A 20,052-nucleotide genomic window follows, 5' to 3' on the forward strand; every position below is an offset into this window, starting at 1 on the left:
GGTGTGCACCGCGCCCGGAGATGGCAGCGTCAAGCAGCAGTTGCCTCCAGCCTTTTATTCCTTGATGTGATTTCTCCTGTGGTTGTTGTACTCATTTTATTGCTGTGGGAGGGACAATCAAAGCACAAGGTTAAGGAGCCTTTGCTTAAAACCAGTGAGTACTTCGTCTTAGTTCTAGATCGCTGCTGAAACTGCTGCTTTTCCCCCATCAGATTGTGTTTTGTCTCCACTGTTACTGCATCTGACTGATGAGACCAGTTCAAATCTAGCGTTAATAGTCGTGGAACTGCGAGCTCAGCTCCTCTAAGTTCTGCCTTGCAGGTAGAGCTGTTGGTATTACTTTTCCAGTTAGTCTTCAGTAAGAAATGCGGGATCAGGGATTTCTGGTGTCAGGTGTTGCAGAGAAGAATATCAACAAATGCATCAGCTGTAAGAAGTTACCCTTAAAATCAGTCAGTCAAAACGATCCTCTTTGGCTGCTTTTTTTCCCAATTTTTTTCTGCACTGGGTGTGCCTTTACATTTATACAAACTTATTCCAGAAGGAGAAGGCTTATTTTCCACTGGGGAAGAGTTTTCCTACTTTTCTTAACGTGGATTTTCTAATGCAAAATACCTGAACTGTGGTAACAAACATTAAATGTGTCAGACAAGCTGTAATATCACATGCCCATCCTTTCGAGTTTTGTCCTCCAAAGTAGTTGTAACAGTCACGTGTAGTAGAAAATCCAGGGTTTGCTGCTGTGTAAACACGTTGCAGAAATACTCACTGGTGGCTACTAGAGATGTCTCTTTATGTACTACACATCTCTGAAAGAGCTTTCGAAGAAGTCACAAGTGCTCGGGGAAGTCTTTCCCTTTGTGATTGTTCAGTGCTGACGTGGCTTCACCCCTTGGATTCCCTTTCAGAAAGGGACCTGTCACTAAAGCAACGTTTGCTCATCATCAGAACAGCAATAAAGCTCCCGGGAGCTCCTTTTGCAATGTCAGAATGTGTAGTTAGGTGTAATACTGCTCCTGGGGTTTAGCGATTCCAAGTAATGGATTTGTTTTCATAACTTCTTTGAGTTGAAGTTTGTTTCTGACACAGGGATGACTTTCATGAACATTCTCCAAAGGTCACGCAGCGGGTACTAGTCAAAGACATTTCTAAATGCTTTGGATATAGTTTAGATTTTATGCTGTTAAACCTAAGATTCCAATGTGTTTCAGATCCAATGGCTGTCCCACCAGCATACAGTGACTTGGGAAAGTCTGCCAGAGATGTGTTCAACAAGGGGTATGGTAAGTAACATGGCTGTGGTGGGAACTCAGCAGAGGCCCAGAGCATCGAGCCCCTTCTGATTTGAACTTTAGAGGTGTATCATGACAGTGCTTCAGTAGGCGGAGAGTTAGAGGGGAAGGTGATGAGTTTGACCTGAAGATGCACTCCAGAAGTCTCTGAAGAACCTTTTTTACCTTCCACTTTTTGTACTTGGAGACACTAAATCAGTTCAACTCATGCAGGTCACCACAGGAGACCGTATGTGCCACCAAACAGGTTTGAGGTAGTGATCTGTATGTTAATCAGAGCAGACTGTTGTCTCGGTGACAGTGGAAATAATTGCACAGTGTTTGCATTCCTGTTCAAAGAACTTACGTGGAGGAATTCTGATGTTAGTCCCTTTCTAGGAGCAATACATTGACGTTTTTATCTGTGCTCTTCTATTTGCAGGATTTGGAATGGTCAAGTTAGAGTTCAAGACCAAGTCTTCCAGCGGGGTGGTAAGTACTGGAGGCTTCCAACATCATCAGCATTGCAACGGAAGGACAAATGCCTGACCGGGTTGGTGGTAGTAACTTGCTAGCAGGTGTGGCTTCTCTCTTTCAGTTCTCATTTTAAAACCTGTAGCTGACTGAGATGCTTTTGTATTGGTGTGGAACTGATGGAGTGGTACTTCTTTCCCTGCAGCATGCATTTTGTTGTGAGCAGGTTGTTTGCTTCCCCGTTCCCATTGCCACGTCCCAAACATCAGAGTTTCTTCACCCTCAGTAGCTCTCATTTCTGCTTCTGAATGCAGTTGAGTTTCTCTGCAGATGTTGGGTTTTATTAGGATTTTGAGTCCAGGCTGACCTTTTATCCGAAAGGGACAAATAAGAGCCATGATTTAACTTAACTTAATTTTCACTCATCTCCACTGTGCTTACAGTACACGAGACTTAATGAAAACTAAACAGTTCTTCTGCTGTACCCCTTAAGCAGAATTTGAGAGCATTTTATAGACATTAATTAAGATTTAGCACTTAAGGTAACTAGAAAATACTATGAACCCCACTGTAATGATGGAGAAGAGGAGCTTCCTCAGGATTTCACAAGAGGGCTGGCAAAACCAGGAATGGATTTCTTAATTTTGGTCTTCATACACTGTTCACTAGATAAGGTTATTCTTACACCGAGTCACACATCTGTGTGTGCTACCACTTGATGCTGTTGTGGCTGATAAGCTGTGCTGCTTTTCAGCCTACTTCGTAACCTAATTTGCCTTAGCTCCCTCCTTCTCTTGCATTCTTATTATGGGAATGGTGCAAGTGATTCCTTTTGTATTACTGTACTCTGTCTCAATTGAGCTTTTGATGGATTGCTTGCACCAGGAACGTGTAGGCACGAAGAACTATGTAGTCTTTATACTGTGACTGCTACCAGTTACTGACATGTCATGATATGCATAGTTTTCCTGGCTGGAAGTTTTTATTCTCAAATAATATGATGATGGTTAATTATGCTGTCTTCTAATGTGACAGAACACCAACAACTGTATTAAGTTCTAAAATGGGCTTTTTCTTTTCCATGCAACCTTCCTGTTGGATGTTTATCCAGCTGGTAAGAATAGTGACTGTTTTGGCATGTTGGTTCTTTATTGCTTTGTCTAGCAAAGTTTTCTGTGGTGCATGTTATTGTTCATAAGCTGTTCCATTGTTTTTAGTCATGTTATAATCCATGTCATTAAGTTTGACTGTGTTGATAGCTCTTAATCTGCTGTATGATCTCCACGTACGTAAAGCAATTTGCAATCTTTGTCCAATAGTCCACAAAAAGAACACTGTAAAAACCAGCAGGAGGCAGAAGAAGATAGAGAAGAGTATTGATACTATTGCTGTTGCTTCAGGTTTTGTGCTTGTTAGTGTTTCTAGTGGGCATTCTGCTGCAGCAAAATGGGGTTTGGGGGCTGGAGGTGAGGTTAGCAACAAGACATGAGATCTCATTTCTATTTGGGCACTAATAGTGCCTCTGCTTGTTATGATACAGAAATATTTTGGCTGGTTTTCCTGCAGACTTGATAGAAAACAGAGGTGTAGTGTCTATTGATCATAATTGTTTCATAGATTGCAAGTGGTTTGGCCTAGTAAGTGTGTGGTGTTCCTGAGGATGCCAGCCAGCATATCCTAGAAGGCTTTAGACTGCTGGCAGCAGATGATGACTGTGTGCCTTCTGCTTCCAGAAGCAGATCCAGTTCTGACACTTGGCCAACAGCATAGAACAGCATGAAAGACATATTATAGCAAATTCAAAGTTGTTGGTTCAATTGCACTAGTCAGCGAAGGACAAGCCTGATGGAGAGGTGTCAAGATGCCCCTGGTTCAGGTTATTTGCTAATCCTATGAAGGAGAAAAGGTCACAGTTTTAAGGTGCTTTACAAAGGGGTGAAGCTTCTGAAGTGTAGTTGCTGGCTGAGGTGATAACAGGGAAGTTGGGCTGGGGACAAAGGCACTAAAGTCATCAACGTGCTATACGAAGAGCCTAAGTGACAAGAGAGAGTATAAAGGGTAGAGGAAACAACAACGTTAGGGCTTAGTAGTGAAAAGCATCAATGACCATTCTCCAGAGAACATTTCACTGCTGAATGGTGGAAAAAGGAAGGAATACATGAGATACTTGGAAAAAATGAGAGAAACCCCAGTTTTGGTTTGCTATTCATCTAGCAGTTAAGTTGGATGCAGGATTGTTTTTCTTAAGGGAGAGTCATTCCCAGAAGGACTGTAGAAGGTGCTAATTCAGGCACCACTGGGACAGTGCTGATAAGATGATAAAGGAAATTTGCCAAGATTTTGAGGAAATAATCCAAAAATACAAGCAGCTTTGTATCCCAAACAAGGGTCTTTTTGTATCTGGGTATGGATTCACATGAAGGTACAGAGCAAGTTCTTGGATGCTGATATAACTATTGCTGCAGAAAAGTGGAGGTTTTTGGCGTGCAGGAGGTTGGTGGATAAGTTAGGGGGAAAAAAGTGGTAAAAACGATAGAGGGGGAGCAGGTAATCAAATAATGGTGCAGCTGAAATGTAAGTGAAAATAGCAGGTTTGTGTGGTTTAACGGGCACCAGGACCCACGTCTTTGTGTAATAGTGCTTTTTTCAACCTAAACAAGGTCCAGGGCTCTGTCAGTGCACCTCAATAATAGAAATATCCAGAACAGAGATGCCAAAAGGAGTAGCATTTTGTGATGTAAAAATGACTGGGTTTGGTGGGGAGAGAGGAGGAGGATTTTGAGGGATCTGTTAAGGGGTAGCGAGTCTGAGTGCTGGCACTTGACAAGGGGAAAAACTGAACGTAATTAAATATGAGTGCTGAAACTCATGTTCTGCTCTTGGCAGGAATTCACTGCAACTGGTTCTTCCAACACAGACACAGGCAAGGCTTCAGGCAGTCTAGAGACCAAATACAAGCTCAAGGACTATGGACTTATATTCACACAGAAGTGGAACACAGACAACACATTGGGAACAGAAGTTTCCATGGAGGATCAGGTAAGAGGAAGTAGGTACTCTGAAAATGTTTCTGCAGCTGGTATGAGAAAGATTGAGCAGAGAACACTGAGTGGTTTTAGTTGCACAGAACTAGCGGGAATACTAAGAGAAGTTATTTATATGTGCAGAATGCACAGACTAGGGGCAGGGGGGTGCAGGCATTCATTGTGCTGCTATGTAATGATCCAAAGATAGTTACTGCAGCTACTGGCATGCGAAATCAGGTGGCTGGTGGAAATAACATCACTATCATCCACTCCAAATACGAGTTTTTGTTTCAAGATGCATGCTAGCTATGTAGAACTGTCACTGCTGCAGTCATGCAGGGAAATCAAAAGAGGGGTCTCATAGTTGAAATGTTTAATAGGTAAGGACTTGAGTTTGGCTGCCTTGAATATATTTTGTGAGGTTGAAGAGAAAGTTAATGGTTTGCAGCTTGTCAGTGCTTCCACAAAGGGTTGCTGGCATATAGCACTCTCAAAACACAGTTCCTTTTCAGATAGCTTTATGCTTCTCACTTAGTGCCTGAAGCATAAGGTAATGGTGCCAAAACCAGTTTCTCAGTCTTTTTGTTCTCAACACTGGATTTGAAATCTTCCTGCAGTAACAGCTACACACAGTGTGCTGTGTTACAGGCCCCACTGTGGGGAGAAAATGCAGCTTTTAATCTCTTATCATACAGCACCTTTAGGTGTTTGTTGTAAAACATGGGAGACGTCATGGTCGTGTTTGTCCTCTCTTTAGACAGTAAGTAGAGCTCTAGCAATGGACTGTAACAACTGATGTTTCAGCAGTTTTGAGCAGACCTGTTTCTCTTTGCAGCTGATTGAAGGATTGAAGGTGGCTGTTGACACCACGTTTGTACCAAACACAGGGTGAGTATTTTTTGTTACCTTTGTCTAAGGAGTACTACAATTTCCTGTGACTTTTAATTAGAAATGCTTATTCTGGTCATTGTGTGAATGCTCCCAATCTGCTGCAGAATATTCTGCAGGCACTGTAGAGTATTTTGAAGGGAATGGTTAATACCAGGCTCAGAAGGACAAGGGCTGCTAAAAATGATTCTTCAGCTTTTTGGCCAGGGGAGAACTGAGCAGACAAAAAGTCACTGAAGGGAAGAAAGACCAACTATTGTTGTGGGATGTCATGGATGCTCCTCAGATAAACTGATGATGCCCTAACACACTGCTCTCACTGGTGAAGACAGTTTGAAACCTCAGGGGTTTTCAGAGCATTAAGCAAAAACTTTTGTCTCTTTTGCTGCTTGAGAATTTTAAGGATTTTGAGATGGTGGAGGAAATAGTGGCACCAAGTACATGTACATAATACCAGTGCTACTCTTATCCCATGCCTTCTTCAGCAGCTGTTAAGTTTTGAGTAGGCATTAGTGTCATTTAATTGAGTGGCTTTAAGGGACATACATATGTGAATAAAACCACATACTCCTATGCTACCAGGGCTAAACCAGCATGTTTCTCTCTGCAGGAAGAAGGGTGGAAAGTTGAAGACCTCCTACAAGAGAGATTATATAAATCTAGGCTGCAACATAGACATTGATCTCTCTGGACCAACCATCTATGGCTGGGCAGTGTTGGGCTATGAAGGCTGGCTTGCTGGCTACCAGATGGCCTTTGATACAGCCAAATCTAAGCTTTCACAAAATAACTTTGCCTTGGGATATAGGGCAGGAGACTTTCAGCTGCACACTAACGTGTAAGTATTATCTGAGCCTAGAAAAACATCATCAGAGGAGCCAAACTAGATGAATGGTGAGCATTAATGGAGTTAAGTGAAAGGTGGGTGGATAGAAGGGGATCCTGAATTGTTTTAAGTCATTTCTATTTGGTGTTTTCATCTTCAATACAACTAGAGCAAGGGTAACTCTTGGCTGGCTTCTGAGAGCATCTTTCAGGGCAATTTTGGGTTTTGTGTACGTAAGATAAGTGGCACTTTATAATGTTAATTTGGAATGAAAATCTGTCAACTTTTACTTCTATTTTGGTGCTAGATAAAAGAGCCTTCAGTTAAGCTACTGTACTTTCCCCTGCTCCCCACCAGCCAGAAATGCCTGAGGTAGAGGTGTGTGTTGTGCTCGAGTTTCCTGCAGTCATTGCAGTGTACCTCTAGACTTGGCACTTAGATGCTCTTGAGAGCTGTTGAAGATGGGGTACTTAAACAACTGCAGTGCACTAACATTCTTTTCAGTCTCATCATTCCCAAACAAGTGATCTGGCATTTGGGTGGGGTTTTTTTGTCAGAATCTCAAACTGTTGGAAAGTTTTGTTCCATTCTGCAAAAAAAACATGAGCAGGAGCCTGCCAGGTCCATGTAGGAAAAGGATGAGCATAGGTCCAGGGAAGTATTTGAGCTCTTGGTTAATTTTAAGAGAGATGATTGTGAAGTGTTGACACACTTGCATCTATTACAAACAGGAATGATGGCACCGAGTTTGGTGGGTCTATTTATCAGAAGGTTAATGATAAGGTTGAGACATCAGTCAATCTTGCATGGACTGCTGGCAGTAACAACACACGTTTTGGTATTGCTTCTAAGTACCAGCTGGATGAGAAGACTTCCCTTGTGGTAAGAGTTTTGTTACAGGAACAAGTATTTCAAACGTTTGGCATGAAGTAGTTGCATTAAATAGAAAGCAGGGTACATGTTTCAAATTTAAATCAGGTTTCAGAGGTCATATTCAAGATGATGGGAAACCAGTTCTAAAGCATGGTTTTGTTCATGGTGAAATAGTCACCAGTCTGACTAGTGTGCTTGGAGCCTGTGCCAGATGTGTTTTCTAAAGGTAATAAGAGGATGCAGCATTTAAATAGTGCCAGTGACTCTTCAGTAATTGTGTGTATGTGATGCCATTAGGGCCACTTCAAACCCAAAAATTAGTTCCAGGACAATTCAGCCAGAAATTAAAGGTGGGAAATGCTGCTGTAAACTGCTCAAAACCTGGGTAATGTGAAAATGGGTTTGTGTATTCATATGCTCATTAATGTTCATTGCTCATTAAAAAGCAATCGCTACTAAGAGGAGTCTGAACAAGATGGATTTCATTAGCTATCCAGGGACTAGTAACTAGCTTCTTTCAGGCTCTGAAGAGATAGTGAAGGACAGGCATAATGGGTCACAATTTGAGGAGAGGACTGGAACTGTTGCTTAAGCTGGAAACTCGTGAGGAGAAAAGGAGAACATTGGAATACACCTCTGCTAGAGGTTAGGCTACACATAGCTGAAAGAGTTAATGCATAAGCTCGGGGCACTGGGGCAATTCTGTCTGGATGTTGATACACAGTGTGTAAAATACCATGGTTTCTCTCTTCCCTGCAGGCTAAAGTGAATAATGCCAGCCTGATTGGAATTGGTTACTCTCATGCCCTCCGACCTGGTAAGTAAGTCTAACTGGCAGCAGAAAATAGTATTAGTGTTACACTGTGGGTTATTTTACTGTCATGTCTAGCATAGAAAGATAAATTACTAGAAACCTTACCAAGGCTCACAGAAGTAAAGGATGTGCATGTACAGAAGTTCTGTAGCAACTAACATGCATTAGCGAGCCTCAAGTACTTGAGGGGTACCAGTGTATGAAGGGTGTCATTACTTGCTTTCTCAGGCATAAAGCTGACCCTCTCGGGCTTGATTGACGGCAAGAATTTCAGTGCTGGAGGTCACAAAATTGGGCTGGGATTTGAGCTGGAAGCTTAATGCAGCTTTAAGTGAAGGTACAGGTGGTGCTCTGAAGGATAAAGGAGAAGTGTACCCACTATATTTCGGCCTTAATATTACTCTGAAATTCCAAGAAGTGTGAACTTTCTACTCTTCCAAAGAATCATTTCAGCCCAACACTGAAGCCCAGAGACTGCCAGCACATCAAAGGAAGATACTTGAAGGCATGCATGGAAGTTGTGATGTTTGTGCCACATTTCACTTCGATTTCCCACGTGTTCCTAAAACCAGAAGAAAATCCCACCTCTCCCCATTATTGTATTGCATCCTGCATGTCTCACACTTCACCACCTTTTATAAAAGGTGGGCTCAGTGCTGTAGCAGCAACTTGGATTTACATCAGAATGAAATAAAGTGGTCCCAGTTAGAACATAATCTTGGGGTGTGTCCTGTCTCTCAGTAAGCACAAAAAGTATGTGCATCCAGCTCTGCTTCTTTCCTTTGGTGCAACTTTAGGCATGGTTAATAGGTAACCTGCAACTGCTTGCTTAAGCTGTGTGTACACTGAAGATTTCCTTCTCTGTGGTCTCTGGGGTAACACCCTTCCACCACTCATGGTTTAGAAACCTGCACAGTGAAAGCAGCTTTTTCATCAAAATATTATTGAGGGTATCAAAAAGAGCAAACCAAAAGTTTACATGTTTTAGATCATTTCGTTCCCATATAGGAAACAAGTATCAGGTAAGTACAACCATTACACTTAAGGAAAAAAGTGCAAATCAGCAAAGTTAAGAAATAAAGTTCACAGTTCAAGTATATTGGGAAGGTGACATCTACCAGTGACTGTGCAAGCTGACTGCACGCAGTGTCCGTTGTTCATCAGAAAGCCTAAAAGGCAGCAAAACAACCACATGTGATGCTTAAGGGAAGATATATCAGGACAAAGAAGAATACCTGCTGTCTTAAGGCACGATTCAGAACTTTTTCCAAGCACTTAGAACAGGTGTTTCCTACTGTGTCTTTGTGGAAAAGTGTCCAAGCAGTGGTTACTAAAAACTAGGCCACGTGTATCACATAAGCAGTAGGTGAAAGTAGGAAGGATTTGAACTTCCCTTCTCAGAGGCAGCAGCTTTTCACAGTTGCCTTCCTGAAGTAGCCTGTCTTCAAAGGCAGCCGAAGTGATTTTACATCTGGGTTTGTTCTGGACTGTTTGTTTCTTCTACCTCAAGCTGCAGCCAGCTCCAATCTAGAGCCTAAAGAACAAACGGAACTACAATGTTACACACAGTTGAGATTTCTCCAGAATAAAAGGGAAGTCATTTACAAGATTTAAAACTTATACTGGGAATAAGTTGGTCAGTACAGCTGCATGATGAGCCATGAGACAGCTGTAAAGGAAACCTTTAAGCTCCTTATTTTCTCTAATATTTTGCTTTCTTTTTAACATTCTGCTTCATTTAATAAGCATCCCTGCCCACCAGCGTATTGCCACCACCAGACCAGCCCCATTTTAAGGTGTTTGTCACACCTTAGGTCCCCAGCACGTGGCTCCCCATCTCAGCAAGCAGGGAATATGTCAGTCAGTTCAAGTGGGCAAGTGGATGCTTTCTGTTTCCCACACCAACTACTTTCTCCTTGTCCAAAAGAAGTAACATACAGATTTCTAATAGCTGTATTATGTATTACAAGCAGAAGTGTGAAACCATGAGCTTCCCCAGTCCATTTACAGAAGAATATCAGATACGTTACCATGAAGCTCTGCTCCTGATCCTTCATTGTGTCGTGCATCACATTTTCTAGTTGGCTACAGAGTTTCTGTGATTCCAGCAGTAGTTCCTCACTGAAAGGGACAATTACCACACAGTTATTTTCCATGGCACTTCTGTTTGAAGACATACTGCCTCTACCTTTTAAGAAACCTTTCTAGCAGGTATGCTGCAGAGCCACTGAAGAATATTAACCTTTATCAATCAGCTCATAAGCTAGTAATTCATATGGCAACTGGGAAAGTCAGTGGCATCTCCGTATGTTCTGGGGCAGGGGAAAGGAAGCATGTTCCAAGCTGGAGTTGGGTTCTTGCTATCCAGTCACTGTTATTAGAAAGTTACAGAACAGCCTATAAAGGATAACGTACAAATAAACAAACCAAAGCCTGTCATTCCAAATGGGGACCCTGTTCACTTAAGCAAACCAGAGCTGCACATGCTTGGTTATAGCAGTGTCTCCTTTATGATACAGCTCAGCTGCTGTCACCTTACATGATGATGCTTCAACAATCGCCGTTGGCAGTGTACTTCAAGTGAGCCCAACCATTCCAGATAAAATGAGCCCTTTATTATTGAGGTAGGGGGAAATAAAGCTATAAATCATTCCCCATTTTTCATAAGGAAGATTCAGAACCCCCCAGGGAGCCCAGCTATAGGCAGAAAAGACTGCTGACAATAAAAGCTGAACACAAAGTGTAAATGGGAGAAAGCTTGTGTGTCATTTCACAAAGGGGGAGCCCCAGCTTTGCAATGCTGGCATTAGCAACTACAGAGCTCCACGCTGCCTCACCTTTTCCTGACAGATTCTGATAAGTTGTAGGTTCCAGAAGGGACTTGCAGCAGCAGGTGACCAGGACTACCAGGACGTGATGTGTTCATGCTCTCTGGACTGCCAGTAACAGGACCACGTACTTTACTCTGAAGAAAACACAGGAGATTCACATTGCAATTATTACCACTAAATTCCAGCAGCCAGGAGTATGAGACAGCCTGGAACTTGGCTTTAATGCTAATTCAAAGTAACAGAAGAGAACTACGCTAAAGGTACTACTAATGTCAGTAACCTGTACTACAAACCAGATGAAACTGGAGGCTTCATTTGACTTACACAAGCAATTTTCAGCAAGTTCCACAGCTCTTTCTGGCGTTTCTCCTGAAGCCGAACAACTGTTTCCTCATCTTCATTCATGAGATTCATCACTTTCTCCACTCTGGGGAACAACTCCAGTGCCTTCTGCTTGCAAACTACAGTTTTACTAGCACAAAAATAAACCAGATCACACATGAGCAACCGCAGTAAGGGAACATTCCTGAAGTGTCGTCTTTCCTGTAATGCTGAGATCTCATTAGCTGTACACACACTGGGTTTTAAACCTCCAGAACAGAACCTCTTGCTGAAAGAGAAAATGCTTTCTCCTAACCCTCAATGAAAGCTGATGCTACAAAGCTCACCTCAGCTGAGCATAAATGACTCGGACTTTCTTCTCAAAGCTCTGGATTGCCTGTAGGAGCAGTCGTACTATTTCTTGGCTGTCACCGCTTGTCCTCTGATCTAGAATGAGAGTCAGGGTATTATACAGAAAGGTTGGCTTATAGGACAGAGTGAGAAGATTCATAGTGACTTGTTTGCACAGTTTCTTCAATCCCAAAACATCCCAAGTTCAGGGCATGCAAGTTTGAGGGGAATGAATTGCACTGGATTTTAGCCACCTTCTTCAGAATGATGAGGATTGGAAAGCAGAGGTCGTAGGCTGGGTCTAATGCCCAAAGGGTCTAATGTTCCCAAAGGAACAGCTATGCCTCTCATCTTTCCTACACAGAAGCAGCAGCATATGCTTGCAGCAATAGCTTGCTCTGAGAAGTGCTCCAGAGGAGTTTCAAGAGCTCAGAAGGTGCCAAGAAAGCAATGCTGACCTAGTTTAAAACTGACTTCCTGACTCCCCTTCTCCAAAACAAGGGGAGGCCAGTAGAGTCCATGTGCAGCTAGCACACAGGCAGGCCTACAGTGCAGAGAAAGTTCTCAGTGCTCAATACTGTATCTCCAAAGTTACTATCCACACAAAGCAAGCTGACCTTGAGCTAAAATGACTTTTACCTCTTGGCTTCTCTCTCAATCTCCGGTACAGCTCTCTGGCTTGTTCTTCTCTAGACGAAAAAAGCACAAGAACACACAGGACTTCTCTAGAACCTAAATTACAAACCAGTAGTTCAAGAACTCAAATCTTTTCTATACCCGTCTGCCATGTCAGACTGATGACAGGTAAGGAGTCAAAAGCTGTCTTCTAGTGTCAAAGTCCACCCAGTCCCCCCCCAGTTTGGGCTGCAGAGACAGCACTTTCATTGTCTTGCAGTGAGTAAGCTTAGCTAGCAATACTTGTGCATCTTAAGTTCAAGGTAGTTCAACTCACAAATCCTCCAGTGTTCCTCCTTGTTTACGACCTAGTGGGCTTCTCTGCAGGTCCACAATGTCTGTCTGCAGGGCCATCATCTTCTTCACTAGCTGATCCACATCATCCTCCTGGAAGCAGGGCAGAACATAAGCAATGGGACAGTTTTATCCTAAGAGACATTACCACTCACACTGGCTCTTCCTTTCTTGTGTGCACGACTAAACACTCCTCCCATTCATCACTGCTTTTCCCTTTTTCTCTCAGCACACAACCACTTCCAATCCTGGCACCCCAAGTTCTGGCTTTTCACTTGAACTCGTACCCATGCAGAAGCTGCTGCTTGCAGACAGTCATTCTGCCCTCTGCCTCCTCCCAGTAGAGGAGGACCAAGTGCTGGAAAAGAATAAAAGTATCAACTAGTCACCTCCCATTCCTCATCTGGGAGCGACAGCCCTTGGCCCTACTCACAGGGCCTTGTGTCAGAAGGCTGGATGCTTTGGATGCTACCAAGAAAGGGAAATTATTGCCTTTTCAAAACTCAAGGCTGATGCTTACAAGGCTTGTGTTAAACCCTCTAACTGTTCACTTTCCCATTCAGTTTAACCTGTTCTACATCTCTTTCAGCCATCCTGGCTCCAGCGTTGGGTTAGCAGGACAGCCAAGTGCAACTGCTCCTCTCACATTCCCTAAGACCTCCCTTTTTCCCCTAAGCCTTACAAATACAGCGAGTGTAAGTACTGCCAATGAACAAATATGGTGCCACCTAAACCAAGGCAACATGACATCTGGAACCAGCCCAGACACAAAGAGTTTCTATTTAAGGGAGGACAATAAAGAAAGAAAGGATAAGCTGTTAGATTTAAAAACATACCCGCCCACAGAGTTCCACAGCTTGCTCCATCTCCTTCCAGGCAAACAGCAGCTTCTCAGAAGCTAAGGAAGGAAAGAAAAGTGATTGCTTTTGTCAGGTTCATACAGGAGAAAGGTAGATACTTTGTGGGGATAAAAGGCATAAAAAGAGCTCTGTTTGTCAGATGCTGTACTCACTAATTCCAAATTCAATCTGCTCTTTATACTTCTCCAGATCGATCTGAATGCTTGTTTTAAAGAAGTCCAGCTTTGCTTTCAGCTGCTGGGAAAGGGATGCCATAGAATTCTTCATCTTCGAGAGGGTACTATTGTAACGCAACAGATTCATCCTACATGGACGAGAAGAAGGCCCTATTACCTTCTGAAACTGGAAGTGCAGACTTCCACTTACATCAAAAGGAGATACTTCAGAGTGCAGCAGTGAGCACAAAAGCAGCTGTGCAGAGGTCGAAACTCTAAGCTTTTCATTAATGGCTCCACTCAGGGGCTTCCCCATTCCAACAGGGTCCCATTCCTGTCCTTTCCCTTTCACCAGGGAGCAAAGGCAGAGCTTAAAGTACTGTAGAGAAACTGCCACCGTACATGGCTGCTCGCTGCCCCTGCTGGAGCCGGTTACAGTCCTCCTTCAGCATCCGGATCGTGTGCCAGATCTGACCCCACACCTTCCTCAACTGGAAAAAGTGGAGATTCTTCTTTGGATCCTGAACTGGAAACAAGAGAGGGGAGGAGAAACATCCATATCAGTGTGAAGCCCAAAAGTACTGTTACCGCATGACAAAACAGACCAAAACATCACTCCATTGAGGGGCATGCTACAACCTTGCAAAGCCTACAGTTGGCTCCCCGCTAGGCAGCTTCCCCAGTGTATCTTATATACACTTGTATGTATTTTGGGGAAATCAAACACTTCCTTTCCTCAGTTGTTCTGACAAACTGGATGAATGCTATGCCAGTCCATTTTACTGCTTCTTCAGCCCCAGTATGCAAAAGCTCCCTCTTCTCTTTGCACACGAATTGCCACCACAGAACACAGGCTGCCCTCTCAAGGCTGACAACCTCTCACATTCATGCTAGAGAAAGTCCTTACGGATGCAGTCAACGCTTTCCGGATGAGGACGCAAGGCAACCTGAGCCTCATAGGTGACCTTCTGGTTATCGAAGAGGAAGAGGAGGTCTGTGTCTGCAGCTGCAGTGTCATTCACCTGCAGAAGAGAAAAGACCCAACTAGGTTCTCTCAGAAAAAGCAAACCTCAGTACTACCATAAACAGAGCGTTCCTCCTCAGCCAAAGACTGAGCACCAAAGGTAAGAGGGTGGCTATTTGGTCTGTGTGGTTACTGTGACAAAAGCCTGCCAGAACAGCAGGGAGGGCTGTGCTTTCCATGTCAGAGCAATGCCTGCTGATTCACTCAGCAGCAGGGGAGGGAGTATCCAGACTCACCTTGCTATCAGCTGTATGTTTAGTGGACAGCTTCTGAGAAAACAGTGCAAGTCCAGCTTCCTGCAGTAGCTCCTGGTCCTGTTCTGGGATGCCCGTATCTAACTGGATCCTGGCCTTCACACTCTGCAGAGTCTCCTCCTCTGTCACAGGGTAGGTGTGTACAGTTCCCGTAACCATGTTCAAAACATGAAGCAACTACAAGAGTAGTGTGACATGAGAAGGGCTGAAGATACATTGGTTGTGTCTGAGCAGAGATTGCAAGACTGAGACACTGGGCACTGCTAAACTGTTCAAAGCACCTGCAGGGCTCAAGAAGTCACCTCACAGCTACTTCATAACATTATGCCAAAGTTCTTGTCCTCCATCAACCAGAAGAGAGCCACGTAGCAATTAAACAGCTTCAGTTGCAGAATCCTCTACCAGAATAAGGAACCAAGCACACACAGAAGCCATTTGCTTCTCCCCACAAGCTCAGGGAATATCTGTCCTCAGATAAGCAAGATAAAAGCATCTGTCACTAACTCTCAGGAGACAGCTAAATCAAATTCTGCGGTGCTGCTCCTCCTCTTAGGTCTATGATTTAAGCCTCTTTTCTCAAGGGCTACAGGCAACTGCTCTCTGGAAAGCTCTTCAGGCTACACAGACCCATCGCTCACCTTCAAGTTCAAAATGTCATCCAAAGCTTTGAAACACCCATTGGGTCCATAGGTAGGATCTGTACCTCTCTGCCGTGGGTGCCACATTAACATGAGTTGCAGCCATTTCTCCAGCCTCCCAGCCAAAACACTGAAGGACCAAAACAAGGAGATCAGAAGGGGTGGAAGTGCATTTGTAGTTACTACATGGCCTGGTTGTTGCAGCAGGACTGATGAACAACTCCACCCACCCATCACAACTGCAGTGTTTAGAGGGCAGAAATAGACTTACGACTACACAGGTCTGACAAGGGACACAAGCATTCATTGTGTCATGCACTCAATTCATCCACAGATTAACACAGGAATGCATATAATATAAACCTTTTGCGGATGGAACAGTTTATCCCAGTATGGCAAAACAGAGTTCTAGTCCTCACCTGTTTAGATTGTTTGGGCAGGGTAAGCTACTAGAAAATTTGACTTCTCCAGATAAGTCTTCGTAAACGACAATATCCAGCTCACTCTTCTGTCGTACCTTCGTGTGCCTGATGAATTCAAGCAAGTACAATGGTGAAATAATCATCATAGAATAGTCTGGGTTGGAAGGGACATTAAAGACCATCTGATTTAACTCCCTGCCCCGGGCAGGGACACCTTCCACTAGAGCAGGTTGCTTGAACACTGCCAGGGATGAGGCAGCCACAGCTTCTCTGGGCACCCTGTGCCAGTGCCTCAGCACCCTCCCAGGGAAGAACTTTCTCCTAATCTATAAATCTCCCCTCTTTCAGCTTAAAGCCATTCCCCCTTGTCCTATCACTACATGCCCTTGCAAAATATCCCTCTCCAGATTCCTTGTAGACCCCCTTTAGGTATTGGAAGCTGCTCTAAGGTCTCCCTGGAGCCTTCTCTTCTCCAGGCTGAAGAAGCCCAGCTCTTTCAGCCTGTCTCCATAGGAGAAGGAGCTCCAGCTCTTTGGGCATCTTTGTGGCCCTCCAACAGGTCTACATCCTTCTTATGTTGTAATCCTTCTTATGTTATAATCACCTGCCTCTCCCAGCCTGCATGTTAGTAGGCTCTTTAAGCTGCTCTTAACGGATCTAATACAGATGCCACTTTGGCTTCTGCTACCTACCCTGCAGGAGTCAGTCCTGATCCCAAAGAATCAGGAATGCTGAACTTACGTAGGTCAAACCCCTGTGAAGGGAGTCAGTCTTTATAAAGGCAAAAAACATAGGGATACTACCCTAAGAATCAAGGGACCTGTAACAGGACAGTGGCATTGCATGCACTCTGTATCACCCAGCCCCAGCTCACTCACCACTGCACTGGCTGCCAGTTGGGTAGGAACGGCCGGAATCCTGTAATGCACTCGAAAGCCAGTGTGCCAAAGCTCCAGTAATCCACTGTCACCGTGTACTTCTGCTGTTCCAGCAGCTCTGGAGCCTGAGACAGTTTACACACTTAAGACAAAGCCACCCATCTCTTAGCTCTCTCTATCCCTTAAGACCTCATTGACATTTGTATAAGAGATTAAAGACTGTGCTGAACACTCTGCTTCTCATGAGGTTTGAGATCCTCTCAGGGAGGACAGCAGAGGTAATTGGCACCTAAGGCTTCTTATAGCAGACACTGTGAAAAACCAATGTCAGCAAAAAAACCCCAGTCACCTTTGCTAGGTGCAGCACCCCAAATGCACTTCATCCAGCCCAAAGCCTGGTAACAGTTAACAATATCCCACTGCAAAGTGCTAGCTGCTCTTCTGGCTTAACTCCTTCCTTACCAAGTACTGGAGAGTCCCAACAAAGGATGTGCATAGGCTACCCTGATCCAACTCCTTAGCATAACCAAGGTCGATGATTTTGTGTATTAACTGAAACACACAACAGAGAGTATGAACACTGGAGAGAAGTCCTGTTAAAAGCACACCATAGAGCAGAGAAAGAAAAGGTTCAGCTCTTCAAAGGTATGCAGAAAATGTGCCAATGAAGAGATGGAAGCAGAAATGGGAGGCTCTTGTAGCTTCCTAAAATCACAAATAGGTAAAGTTGTCATTGGCTCAAGACACACAGAGCTGGAGACATTACTGCTACTTCAGATCTTTAGTCAATTGGTACAGACCAGTTCTTTCCTTAGTGATTTGAAAGTCAGAATGTCAGATGTCACCAGAAATCTAATACAACCTTTCATCTCAGCTGCATGCAGAATACTGTTCACCTGACACACAGAGCTGTTACCCTGGGCTGGGTGCTCTTGCAGAGGGACCACTGTACATGCGTGTTCCTCTTACAGTTACTTGTCTGTGCAGGCAGAGACACCTGGTTCCTGCTTACCCTTTGCTCTCCCTGCTGCAGCACAATGTTCTCTGGTTTCAAGTCTCTGTGGATAATCCTGTTCTCATGAAGGTACCTGAGAGCAGAAGCTGAGAGACAGAAAAAGCCACTTTTAAGAGCGTAACTTACAGTGCCTAGCCTGAGCTCAGTAAGGATTCATTTGTACCTAGTACAAGCATGGCTTTTGGGTAAAATCTTACATGATCAAACACACAATGAAACACCAAGTGCAAGCGGAAAAATCGGTGTCAAACACCTCTGGACACAAACAGTTTGCTCTCTGGGTATCATTTCCCCATCACTACGGAGTACAAGGATGAGGCAGCAGAATACAAATGCTCTGGGAACACAAAGGCTGGGGGATGATGCCTAACAGCAGTAAAAGTAATGACAAATGCACATCTATTCTCTTGCCAAAAGCTCACTCTTGAAGCGTACATCTGCCCCAAATGCACTTCTTGGGTATCTTCTCTCTAAGGCCTTAGCATCTGCCCAGTTCAGCCTCAGCTGCTGAGCAGTAAGATTACAGCATAGCTTGACCAAAACACTGCACCCTAAAAGCATCTAGACAGCACTTGGCAAACGGCACTAGAACTGTCTAAAATTCCACGTAGTGGTTGCCTAAGTGTTAATGGAAACCCACTGATCACACATGCTCTGGAAGCCTGATGATCAGCTGTTAAGCTGAGGGTGAAGTCCGATGTGCAATGTAAACACGAGTCACTTGGCAAGTGTTCAGCTATTCAGAACCTCCCAGGAAATCCCGAGAGGCATTTCTGCTGGCCAAGAAAATCCATCCCTACATTTTCAAGAACACAAAAAACCCCAAAGGTTGGCTCTCCCACAGGGACACTTGGCAGAGCAGGACAGGAAACAAGCATACTCTTTAAAGGTCAGCCTAAGGTGGAGTCATTAAGCTCACCGCTTAATAGCCTTAGAGGGGATTCAGCACCGAAAGGGCTTCCATACTTGAGACAACTGAACCACTACTACTTACCAATATCAGATAACAAGATGAGAATAGCTTCTTCCCGCAAGCCACAGCAATTCTCCAGCTGATTCAGGTACTGCAAGAAAACAACACAGAACAGTCTTTCCCTCTTGTATCCCAAGTCACAGTCCCGCAAACTCTCAGCGATGCAAGAAGTTCCAGTAACAGCAATGAAACTCTCTAGAAGCACAAAGCTCTGTGGGGCTGTGACTGCCAGTAGCAGCAATTACAGCTTCAGACCTTGGTCTAAGCACACAGGAGGAGGAAAAAGTGGGTGAAAGAAGTCAGTGTCATCCCCACTTCCTGCCACTTGCTCCATCCTTTATAGCCATTTCCCCTGTGCCTGACAGTATCAGCTCAGATCTCAGCTCTGAGTTTTACCTAGGAGTAAATTATGCCAAAGGTTAGAAAACCAGTAAGAATAGAATTAAGCTCCTATGGCAGATAGGTAATAGACAGAAAGTTAATAACTTTCCTTAAGGGTACAGCCCACAGAGGTACCTGGCCCTGTGATGGTCTTGGCCATACACCCTGTTGCACAGGGCTCACACATGCTCTCATGCTCTGCGTGCAAACTCCTCACAGTGTCACTTGCAGCCAAGCAAACACAAAAAGCTTCCGAAAGCACTTAAGTCTTCAAAAGCTGAACATGATATCAAGGACCAACCCACCAAAACCTGTTGGTGCCATGGCAAGAATGAGGCAGCATGAAGATGTGAAAACAGGTTTTACAGGGAAGCTTCAATAGAAAGCGTAGGATCAGCTGAGCAGCTGATGTGGCTGTTCATGACTGTCCCAGGGAGCTCACCTTGCGGAGGTCTCCGCCTTGGCAGTACTCCATGGCCAGCAGTGGCAAGTCGTTTGGTGCAAGCTTCTGCATCCCTTCAGGGACATCACGGGCAGCCACCACATTGGGATGGTTCAGCCTGAGGAGCAGAAATGAGGCAAGTGCTCACAGTGAGTGGAACCAGGGTAACACCTCAAAGGCAATTGTTCTGCAGCAGCTCTGCAGTGTTGCGTGTTCACGGTCATCACACCAACACCCACAAGGGCTTTAATCCTTTTATAACCCAAACTTGTGAATTCTGAAGGTCCGCGATTCATCCGTCCTTCATGGACCTAGACTCATCCCGGCTCCTTTAGCTTCCCATGCAGGCAGCGCATCCCTTCAAGG

General features: G+C 44.3%; 2 protein-coding genes across 3 annotated transcripts; one reads left to right on the plus strand and one right to left on the minus strand.

Annotated features, from left to right (window-relative positions):
• The first annotated feature begins 1,214 nt into the window (after nt 1–1,214).
• Nucleotides 1,215–8,883, plus strand: VDAC3 (voltage-dependent anion channel 3). Of its 2 annotated transcripts, XM_010016659.1 has the most exons (9): nt 1,217–1,283; nt 1,714–1,763; nt 2,857–2,859; nt 4,632–4,784; nt 5,607–5,659; nt 6,270–6,497; nt 7,217–7,367; nt 8,118–8,175; nt 8,401–8,883. In XM_010016659.1, the coding sequence occupies exons 1-9, from the start codon at nt 1,217–1,219 to the stop codon at nt 8,490–8,492; spliced, it is 855 nt and encodes a 284-aa protein (XP_010014961.1). In that variant the 3' UTR covers nt 8,493–8,883. The 2 variants fall into 2 exon arrangements, with proteins under 2 accessions (XP_010014962.1, XP_010014961.1); XM_010016660.1 differs by lacking the exon at nt 2,857–2,859 and having other exon boundaries at nt 1,215–1,283.
• A 565-nt stretch (nt 8,884–9,448) lies between these two features.
• IKBKB (inhibitor of kappa light polypeptide gene enhancer in B-cells, kinase beta) lies at nt 9,449–19,829 on the minus strand (the record flags this gene model as incomplete). Its single annotated transcript, XM_010016661.1, has 19 exons — nt 9,449–9,706; nt 10,203–10,293; nt 11,010–11,137; nt 11,328–11,475; nt 11,672–11,771; nt 12,315–12,364; nt 12,628–12,737; nt 13,481–13,542; nt 13,657–13,808; nt 14,062–14,185; nt 14,567–14,681; nt 14,920–15,114; nt 15,576–15,705; nt 15,995–16,102; nt 16,876–17,000; nt 17,338–17,427; nt 17,888–17,976; nt 18,885–18,954; nt 19,687–19,829. Coding segments are annotated over 19 exons (2,099 nt in total), but the record flags the coding sequence as incomplete, so codon positions are not given.
• Nucleotides 19,830–20,052: the final 223 nt, after the last annotated feature.

This window comes from Nestor notabilis, unplaced genomic scaffold (genome assembly GCF_000696875.1).
Source record: "Nestor notabilis isolate BGI_N333 unplaced genomic scaffold, ASM69687v1 Scaffold36196, whole genome shotgun sequence".
In the NCBI taxonomy this organism is placed as follows: domain Eukaryota; kingdom Metazoa; phylum Chordata; class Aves; order Psittaciformes; family Psittacidae; genus Nestor; species Nestor notabilis.

Bases quoted from the DNA above. Each gene is read 5' to 3' on its own strand.
- VDAC3 (XM_010016659.1), top strand. From the start codon at position 1,217: ATGGCTGTCCCACCAGCATACAGTGACTTGGGAAAGTCTGCCAGAGAT. The intron at 1,284-1,713 runs GTAAGTAACATG...TTCTATTTGCAG, and splicing joins TGTGTTCAACAAGGGGTATG to GATTTGGAATGGTCAAGTTA. The intron at 7,368-8,117 runs GTAAGAGTTTTG...TCTTCCCTGCAG, and splicing joins ATGAGAAGACTTCCCTTGTG to GCTAAAGTGAATAATGCCAG.